Source organism: Oryzias latipes, chromosome 17 (genome assembly GCF_002234675.1).
Source record: "Oryzias latipes chromosome 17, ASM223467v1".
NCBI lineage: Eukaryota > Metazoa > Chordata > Actinopteri > Beloniformes > Adrianichthyidae > Oryzias > Oryzias latipes.
The window spans coordinates 14,679,706-14,690,742 of NC_019875.2; the positions used below are offsets into that span (position 1 = coordinate 14,679,706).

At 38.6% G+C, this 11,037-nt stretch overlaps 1 protein-coding gene across 1 annotated transcript; it reads left to right on the top strand.

Moving 5' to 3' along the window:
* Positions 1 to 2,656: 2,656 nt before the first annotated feature.
* Positions 2,657 to 10,573, top strand: LOC101166005 (neuromedin-U receptor 1-like). Its single transcript, XM_023965733.1, has 3 exons — positions 2,657 to 3,969; positions 6,980 to 7,213; positions 9,001 to 10,573. The coding sequence occupies exons 1-3, from the start codon at positions 3,288 to 3,290 to the stop codon at positions 9,300 to 9,302; spliced, it is 1,218 nt and encodes a 405-aa protein (XP_023821501.1). The 5' UTR covers positions 2,657 to 3,287; the 3' UTR covers positions 9,303 to 10,573.
* Positions 10,574 to 11,037: the final 464 nt, after the last annotated feature.

An 11,037-nucleotide genomic window follows, 5' to 3' on the forward strand; every position in this document is an offset into this window, starting at 1 on the left:
GATCCAGAGTAGATTATTCCGTGGGAAGTAAAACGAACTGGCACCGACTGAAGATCCAGGAGATCCTTAAGAAGGCAGCGGTGATGAGGTAAGTGGTGGCAGCTGGTCGCGTCCAGAACAGAGCAGACGGGGGAGGGGGAGAGTAGCTGGCAGAGGCACCATGTCACTGGAACTCTTTTTATTTTAGTTGAAGACCCCTGCCTTAGAACAAGTGCACTGATTGTCTCTCAATATATAAATACAGTGGGACATAAAAGTATTTAGTCAGCCACCAATTGTGTAAGTTCTCCCTCTTAAAAAGATGAGAGAGGCCTGTAATCATTCACCATAAGTACACCTCAACTATGAGAGACAAAATGAGAAAGAAAATCCATAAAATCACATTGACTGATTTTTAAATAATTTATTTACAAATTCAGGTGGAAAATGAGTATTAGGTCACCTAAAAGCAAGCATGATTTCTGGCTGTCACAGACCTGTAACTTCGTTCTATCCTCCACTCGTTACCTGTATTTTTTTAACAAAAGGACCACGACAACTGATCCTTGTAAAGAAAAGAATAAATTGGACCATATATCGTCAGATTTTGAGTGAAAATCTTCATCAGCAAGGGCATTAAAGATGAAACATGGCTGGGTCTTTCAGCATGACAACAATCCCAAACACACTGCCCGGGTAATGAAGGAGTGACTTCGAAAGAAGCATTTCAAGGTCCTGGAATGGCCAAGCCAGTCCCCAAATCTCAACACCATAGGAAATCTTAGAAGGGAGTTGAAAGTCCGTGTTGCCCCAAAACATCACTGCTCTAGAGGAGATCTGCGTGGAGGACTGGGCCAAAATACCAGCAACAGTTTGTGAAAACCTTGTGAATACTCACAGAAAATGTTTGACTGCTGTCATTGCCAACAAAGGGTAACAAAGTAGTGAGTTGAACTATTGTCATTGACCATAGTTGAGGTATAACTGATGAAAATTACAGGCCTCTCTCATCTTTTTAAGTGGGTGAACTTTTACAATTGGTGGCTGACTAAATACTTTTTTTGCTGCACTGTATAAATATATATCACACTGCATTCAAGCAGTGGTTCATGCAAAGGGAGCAACAAATATAAAAAAATAATTTTTTGATTATATTCTTCTTTCTTAAAAAAAAAGACAATCCTGAAAAAGTAAAGTTGGAATTAGCTACTACTTTGTTATTTTTCAAATGTAGTCCTTCAATGACCTTCATCTGAATAGCTGTGCAGAATCACAACCAACCTCTTTCATGTAAAAGGAAATTGAACGATCCATGCGTGAACTTTGAATCATGGGGTTAGGGCTTTATGATTGATTCATTAATTGGCAATCACCCCTGGATATGTCTGGTATTAGAGCAGAGCCAGGACCCTTTCTTGACTGCTCAGTTTTAATCATTGAGACAATGTTTGGGCAAATTATCATTTTCAAACAGCCAACTTGTCATGAATCAATAACATCTAATCTGCCCAATTATTTTTTTAAAACAGATTATAAAAGAGGACTCTGGATAATTTAGCAAGCAGGATTAAGAACTGGGAGTATAGGTTGCTGTCCCTATTGTTCTTATTAAAAGATTTGTCTTTAAAATCCTTCTTTAATTGCTTATTCAACATTGGCAAATCTTACATTGTGTGATTGGTCACAGATTTAAAAGCGTGAAGTAGCAGAAGGGAGAAGAGGTCCTATTCCTGTTTTTGAGTCCAATCATTTGATTTGATTTCCCCTCAATACTTTGAGCATGACACATGGTGCAGCAGGGGTTCTCAATTTTTTTGTAATGGAGGACCAGTTAAGGGTGAACATTGGACTGGGGGCCAATGTTGGGTAAAAAAAAAAAAAAACGTTATTTTTGCTGTACTTTTAAAAATACAGTCACACACCAGTTCTTTGTCACTGAACAGCTTGCTCTGCCTGGCTATTTCTCATGCTAGCTTCTGTCACAGTGACGTCATCTACAGCCCAGTGTTGACGTAACAACATTGCCCAGAAGACTTGTGGAAGTAATTACCGCTTATTCCTATAGATATCACCAACAACCACAAAATGGAGATTCAGTCTTTCCAAGCACTTTATAGTAGCCAAAAAATAAAAGAAAAAATGTCAAGCAGAAGCCCAAACCTGTAACTTTTCAATTTAGATGCCACCATTCAGGTGCAGATCTCTGCACCATAGCCGCCCTCTTTTATTTGTTTGCTTACAAATACATTTTGAATACGACTGTCTGGAATAATAATAATAAACTTTACAGCACCTTTCAAGATAAAAATTACGAAGTGTTTCACAGTAAAACATAGTAAAACCCAGAATTATAAAAAAAAGCTGAGCCACTGATGCAAAGGCTCTGTCACCTTTAGTTTTGAACCGGGTACTTTTAACAATCAGCAGACCCTGGTCACATGATCTCAGGGACCAGCTGGGAGTGGACGACTGCACAAGGTCTTTTATCTAGACCGGTGCTTGACTATTAAGAGCTCTGTATGTTAAAACCAGGATTTTAAAATGCACTCAGTAGCGGATGGAGAGCCAGTGCAGCTGGATTAATAACGGGGTGACGTGTGAAAACTTGGATGAAAAGCCTTGCAGCAGCGTTCTGGACAACCTGGAGATTTTTTGCTTAAACGTGGGAAGATGGAGTTGCAATAATCAAGACAAGAAGATATAAAAGTGTGGATTAGCATCTCCATCTCAGAATGCGACAAAACTGGACACAGTTTTGCAATGTTTTTTAGATGATAAAAACAAGAGCGAACCAGTGACCCGACATGTGAGTCAAGGGATAAAACCGGGTCTAGAGTTACCCCGAGGTTCCTGACAGACGGCTTGATGAAGGAAACAAGTGAACCAAGTCATTGGACTATCTGGGGGAGGCAACTGTCAGGAGCACAGACTAGGACCTCAGTTTTGGTTTAATTTAGTTGGAGAAAGTTGTTATTCATCCAACTCTTGACTGAATCCAACTCTTGAATATTATTTTTAACCACATGAGTCACAAAAGTTTGTGGAGTCAGACCTAATATCTCACATAGAAATAAAGGGTAACTGGCTTGCTAGTAAACAAGCGGTGGTTACTTGGTGAATTGACCTGGCTCCAGTCACTTTTACTGGATTTAGTCTAGAAGTCAAAACAAGAACTGGAATCTAACTTTGGAATGTTGTTGCAACATTTTATTTTATGAATTATATATCACGAACCCAATCATGTTATACTTGTTTTTTTTTTTTTTTTCCGTCTAGATTTATCATCTGAAGAAACCTCTCATCACAAGATGCCAAACTGCTCCTTAGAGATCCTCAACCAAACTGGAACCACAGTTTTTAGTGGGTTGGGTTGCCCTGAAGCTGCTGTCATCTGTGGGATGAATATCTCCTGGCTTTTGTCCAGCGCTTCCGAAGATGATTTGAAGGAAATGTGCCTAAGCGAGGAAGAGTACCTGACCACTCACATGGGGCCTCGAATGTCCCCGTGGTTCTTACCTGTTTGCATCACCTACCTCATCATCTTCTTGGTGGGTGTTCTGGGGAACTCCTTCACCTGTGCTGTTATTCTGCAACACAGTGTCATGCAAACAGCCACCAACTACTACCTGCTGAGCCTGGCTGTCTCCGACCTGCTGGTGCTGCTGCTGGGCATGCCGCTGGAGGTCTATGAGATGCAGGAGAACTATCCATTCCTGCTCGGCAAGGGGGGCTGCTACTTTAAAATCTTCTTGTTTGAGACCGTCTGCTTTGCCTCCATCTTAAACGTGACAGCTCTCAGCGTGGAACGCTACGTGGCGGTCACCGAACCCCTGAAAGTCAAGCATGTGGCCACGCGTGCTCATGCCAGGAGGGTCATCTTCATGCTATGGGGGCTGTCCATGCTGTGTGCTCTGCCCAACACCAGTGTTCACGGGATTAAGGTTCTGTCTCCAAGGTTTGGACGAGAGTTTCCGCGTTCGGCAGTCTGTAGTACGTACTGAAGGTTTAACTGTTTTTTTCTTAGCAGTTACCAGGGTTACCACTTACCGTTTGATGCACAAATTTGTTGTTACTAAAACTACAATGAAAACATTACTGCAGTCATTTATTCTGCAAGATGGTTTATCATGAAAATGAAATATTTGTTACAAAACCAAAAAAAAAAAAAAAAAAAAGAAGTAGCAAATTGCTTTGGACCCAGATAACACGTGTTGTTGCAGTACACCTGCCTCCCACTGAAGCTATATTCACTCTGAGCATGCGATGCATGTTCAAGAACGCGCTAAAAGCACATTTTTGAATACGCATTTAGCCCATGGTGTTCACACTGGACAAGCAGGGAGGGGATTCTTCTCCTTTTTCTACTGTTTACCAGAGCATGTCTACCAACTACAGTTGGAAGAGGTTTGGTGTGAAATGCCGACGCAGTTCAAATCTTGTGAATGTTGCCTCAGGCTTTTTCTTTCACAGCTCTATTCCGACATATTAAATACTTCGTGTCACAAACCACAATAACTCATTTTTCCTTCATGACCAATTGTCAAACAGTTGGCCCTTCCGTGAATTAAAGAGTACGCCATTCAAATGTCTACCGAATCTGAGTCCCTGATTGGTTAAAGTTCAACTTGATTTAACTTTCAATGGCTGCGTGTTTTGGATGTAGAGCACAAAAACGGTCATAGGAACCCGAAATGCGCATATACTGTATGTGTGTTAACATAGACTTTTCAGTGAAAGTGGTCATTTAAACTTGCCTTGCCGAGGGCGGTGTGCTGCACAATGACATCTTGCTTCCAGTTTTCCTTGCTAAATAATGGCAAGTTTCATCTGTCATTTTCTTTTTACTCTGCTCTCAAAGTTGCTCTTGACCTTGTATCTCACCATACACTCACCTTGTAGGTCACCATGGTATCGGTTGATTCCTCTGTTCAGCTTGTCTGGGGATTTTAGGATCAACAACCCAGAAGTTGCACATTTTTTTTAAATAAATACTTGCAGTTTGCAGGAAATCTTGGTCTGAGAAGGCAGTAATGGGACAGACAAGAAAAATTCAGAGAGAACCAAATCTATCAGAAAGGAACATTAATCCACAGAACTGGCGGATGTGAGAGCTTGAGCGAGCTTGGAAACAGGAAACTTTATCGACAACAGACAAGTGAGAAGAAATCAGATGGAAGCCAAAAGATTGAGGGAGACCAGGATACGGAAACAGAATCATGAAAATTTTTCACTGCACAGAATTTCTCAGTCTGCACATTAATATTCGTTGGTTGGTAAACAATCTTATCTTTGTGAAACCCCAGCATGTTTGTGAGACAAACAAATATTTTGTCTTTTTTTCTTTCTTGTGGGACTCAAATGGATAAATGTGAATCCGAATGTTGCTTTTCGTTTGATCATCTTTAAAACAGACTTTCTCAGCAAAGCCAAATAGAAGAAGGGTTTGACTTTTGGGGCTTCAGGTTCTTGTTTCTATTTTTGGTGCATACAATTGTCTTTCTGGATTTCTTGAATCATAACATCGAGTGAATTGCAGCTGAATATGAAGAAACGAGAACAGGGGTGTCAGACTCCAGGCCTCGATGGCTAGCATCATGCTAGTTTTTTCAGAACCCCAGTCACATCTGCTGCTGATTACCTGGATCAGATGGATTTTGCCAGTAAGAAGCCACAATGGCTTTTCTCTGTGTTAAGAATGAGACACTCCCACAGATCGAGGAGTTTACCTTTCAGGGAATTCTGTTCAAAAATTAGATGTGCCATATTCTCAGATCTTTCTCCAGTAGTGCAGGCTGTTTGGCTGAAGTCAGGAGAGTCTGCAGAACCCACAAGACAATGCATTCTATTCATCATTTATCTGTAGTCATGTTCTTAATACATTCACCCATGAGCTGTGGGTGATGAACGGAAGGTGAAGATCTCAGGGACAGAAACGAGTTTATCTGGCATGGTGAACAGCTATCCATAGAAAAACTGCTACAGCTACTGCTGATTTGGAAATCTTGGAAGTGTAAAAAAAGAAGGGTTTGCCAGACCAACAGTTGACCTACATTAACATAAAAATGGTGGTCATTGAAAATATTAAATTTACTATCTATAACTCCATAACTCTAAAACTTAAAAAAACAGTCAAAAAAAGTTTCAATGCACTTTCAAGTGCATAAGCTAATTTATGGAAACATAAATCTGGAGTTTCCAGTTCTATGCTTAAGATTGTTTATAAGTTCTGAATAAATTTTACTTGATATGAAGAAAACAAGGTTACAGAGGGTTGTGCCACACAAAGTAAATGTTTAATAATTACCCAATAAAACTCTTGGCTAAAATATTTCTCCTGAGGTTGCGGGCTGCAGCAAAAATAACCTGGCAGTGCTTACAATAACCTGGAGTAGATTATTTTCTGAGTAAAACTCATGGGGAAGAGCCAGCATGCTTTGGGACATCCATACCTCATTATGCACTGTCCTAAACTTTTTGTGCACAAGTCCTGTTCTGCTCGTTACAGAGAAACAGACGGTAAAATCCAAGCCAAAACAGTGCAGCAGTTTCCACAAACAGACTTTCAGGTCATTATGCAGCTACAGTACTGAAAGCAACAAAGACTTTTGAAGGAGTCATCTGTACAGTGGACTTTGGAGGAGATCCCACCCCACTGGTTTCTCTGCTGCTTTGAAAAAACTGGGTCTCGAGTTTTGGATGATAGGTGACAATGGGCAATTTAATTCTTGGTTGTAGTTTTTTAAAGAAAAGGTATATATATGTATATATATATATACACACACATATATATATATATATATATATATATATATATATATATATATAGATAGATAGATAGATAGATAGATAGATAGATAGATAGATAGATAGATAGATAGATAGATACACAAACATACATGAATGTTTTATTCTGTTTATGGAGCAAAGGTGAACTTAAACTCCTCACCATGATGCTGCAAACTGATTGATTTTATCAAAAAACTTCTAACTCTTTCCCCAGATTTAATAAAGCCTGACTGGATGTACAACCTGATCATCCTGATCTCAACTCTGGTGTTCTTCATGCTCCCCATGTTGGTTATCAGCATCCTTTACTTGCTCATTGGTTTGAGGTTACGCAGGGAGAAGCTCATGGCAACCATGGATGCAAACCACAGCTTTGGACCTGGAAGCATCTCCAAGTCCCACAGGCAGAGGCTGACCAAACGGAACCTGCAAGTCACAAAAATGCTGTGTAGGTGTCATTACAGAACACATGAATCTTTGCCGAAGGTGATATCTCACTGAGCCAAAGTGCAAGCCGAAAAAAAAAGCTTTTGTGAAGAACTTTCCTATATGTATGCTTGAGATTTGCTTCATTTCTTCCTTTCATTTGTTTTTTATGATGTCTATGCTAGAGATTTCTGAATGGAATTTCAAAATAAGAGTGTTGTAAATTGATCTAATTCAAGAAAAAAAAAACATCTGTACAACATCAGACAAAACAAAGAAAATAACTGTTACTAAAAACTATTATTCAGAGATTGCATAATTCTGGTCAAAGCCTCAGTAGTCAAGAATGGAAAGCTCTCTTTCTTTTATCCATTTCCAACTGAAATGAGTTGATGGTATTTGGTGTGTTGGCAAGAGAGGAGGTGAGATCAATATCACAAAAGAACACCTTTTGTGAGGATTGGTGTCTTTTAATCCAGTTTCTCCTTTATTTATACTTTCTTGGCTCAAGTTATATTCTACTTTCGGGTTTTTTGCTAGTAAATTGTCTAACAGTATATTTAGGAATATGTTTTGATGATCGTTTTGGTCAGATCCTCTGTTCTCACCGTTCCTCTTTCTTTTGTCATGGTTTCAGTTTATTTAGTGAAATTCCGGTTCCTGCTATAACACTGCATGGCTTTCTTGTCTTGGGTCCTTAACCATCCATGTTCAGACAAGTTTTCCCATCAATTCAGCAGAGAAAAAAATGTGGACAATTTACATCAGGGGCAACAGAGTTGACATAGTTGGGCTGCATTTAACTTTGTTGTTTGCAGTGTCAATAGCCAGGATGTTTAGTGACAAACAGGGTCAGTTTAAAGTCCCAATGCGATCATATTTTGATGTATTGTAAAAGCGTTCCCGTTTTAAGCAAAATCAAAAATCCTATAATGTTTTCCAGGACATGATTTCTGCAGAGCCTTAGGAGTTCATTAGATATTCAGCTCTGAGTTGTTAGTGGGACCGTTGGCATGGATTCAGCCTGCCCCCACTTCCTGTCATCAATCTGTTTACACACTCTCCCTCTAGCTTACAGCCCCTCACACACCTAACCTAACCTTAGCGGTGCAACAAAAATGGTGAACAGTACTGGAGCTTTCCAGCCGTAGAGTTTTGAGTCAGGAAAACAAAGACGTACATGGATCTATTGTTCTGCTAGTGGTTGCATTAGAATGGAAAGGAGCAGGGAGCTTGTGCCCCACCCATTGTAGTTTGTACGTCTCACATACAAGCATTTTTTTTTGTCTGCTCCTGATTCACAACAATTTGAATGAAGAAATACTCAGAAACACAAATTTAAGCTTATTTTCTTCACATAATAATGTGTTCCATCTTCAGAAAAATGTCACAAGAAGATGTGAAAAACACCAAAAACAATTTTTGTTGGAGTGGTTCTTTTAAAAAATAGTTTTTCTGGAAACCAAAAATACTAAAATATAAATGTATTTTATCTGTTTTTATTAAGTTCTATAGATTTTTTTTTAATGATGAAAACCAGAAATGTTTTCCTTATCAACTCTGTCAACTATGAAACCGTACCAATCATTTATTGTAAAAGCAAAATTCATCAAACCACATGTGTTGATGTTGGTGTGGAAATTGCAGAACTTCTGCTTAGAACTGTTGTGTAACCAGAACAAATTTACGTTCAACCTCAGAATTGTTGCATATTATAATGTAATAAGATCAGTTTCATGTAAATTATACCAAGATGTAACAACAGTGTGTAAATAGTTGGTGACTCTGTCTTCTCTCCATGTTGTTCAGGCGTGTTGGTGGTTGTCTTCGGTCTTTGCTGGGCTCCCTTCCATGTGGACCGCTTGATGTGGAGCTACATTGACAAATCGTCTATTCAGCACCAGAAGATCTTCGAGAAAGTCCACATCGTCTCCGGAGTCTTCTTTTACCTCAGCTCAGCGGTTAACCCCATTCTGTACAACCTCATGTCTACCAGATTTAGAGAAATGTTCAGCCACCTCACATGCTGCTCCAAAGGCTGGCCAGCTCGCTTCGGGTTTCAGATGACTCAGCGCAGCACTTTGAGCAAAGAAAATGACCAACACTCATAAACTGATTTAGCTTTCAACAGGTATTGACTCAAAAACTATCAGAAGCAAATCCCCGAAACCATGAAAAAGATGTGCAACTGATGGATGATGGCTTGAAGGGTTCAGATGTGAATTTGGATTGAAGCAAACATCTGCAGAGAGTTGTACCACCACAGTCTGCACAAGCTCAAATTTTAAAGATTAAACATCTTTAAAAATACGTATTTGGTTTTCAAGAAACCACACAATCTCTGTATTTTCCTCACAGGGTTAAAAATGGAGAGAACAGTGGTCACATGATTGTATGATTTTATAGAAAGTCACCATCATTTTGTGTCTACATAGTGTACAACTCTATGGCCTTCAGGGATTAAAATGCAGCATCTTGAAAAACTGCACCAAGAAAGCATCTGGAATCTTCTATCAGTGAGACAAAACCCCACAATTTCAGATTTTTGGAGATATGAATGAATAAAAATACATCTTGACACAAGGTCAAGGACTGCTCCAACTTTCATTCTTAAATTAACCATTACAAAAAATGTATAATGTGACTGTCTTCATTGCCAAACATGTGTGTTTAACTGCTGTTGTAAGTCTGAATAATGAGCTGCACTGCTGTAATCAAGCTGTTAAAAAAGGCCTAGAAATGGTTCAGTGCAGCACGGTAGCTCACATCTGAAAATTGACATCTAGAAATCTGTATTGCTACCTTTTATTTTAACTTTGTAAAACCAACTACATCAAAAAACTGATGGAAATTCTTTTTTTTTTTTTTTATTGAGATGTTTTTTCAATTCTTTGATGAAATCCACAAAAACCTTCTGCAACATATAGACTGTATCAATTATGATAGGTTGGGTGATTTGGTCAATATTTGGCCCACAACAATTTTAGTTTCAGATCCACAAATATTTATATGTGTGTTCAGAAAAAAGACCTTATTTATCTCCTGTCTCAAATTTGATCCACACATTTTACATGGTGTAGCTGTACATAACTGTCCATTTGCAGAATATTAATTATTTCAATGTTATATATCGTGAGCCTTAAGTACCTCCCACATCTAGTATACTGTTTTGCAGAAAACCCAAAGCGAAGAAGGAAGATGGTGATTTGTTGTTGTAAAAAGTTATTCAATTCTTATTTTCAAAGAGCGTAACTTTAACATACTTCAGAAATATTTGTGTTCCATTCAGTAATTAGGGAGACATAACGATTTTTGCCTTTTTACCCTTGTGCTATCTTAGACGACCCCACCCTTACATTGACGTGTTCTCCCTACCATGACAAAGGTGGATAAAGGTGAAAAGATTTCATGTAATCCATGGACACCAGTGAAGATCACAAATCATTGAACAAAAAAGGTTCAGAGCTCTGTCTAGTGGGTCTACATGACCCAACTCCCAATGTTAAAGTGCCTAGGATAGCACAAGGGTTAATTATAGTAGCTTTATACATATGCTTTATACTTTATAATGTGGTTTTGTAAGACAGATTTTTTTTTTTTGCTGTGGTATTTTTACCACTAAGCCAGGTTTTTGACATTCATTCCCACCTAATATTTAGATGAGTTTAATTTAAAAAAACAATGTGGCCGAATTCATTTGTTTCAATAATAACATGCTTTATATGTTTGTGAGATAAATAAAACAATTGATTAAAAAAATTAAAGAATTTGCAATTGCAAAGTATTGATACATATTTATTGAACAGCTTGTTTTTTTCTTTAACCGGAAATTAGAGTAAAACATCT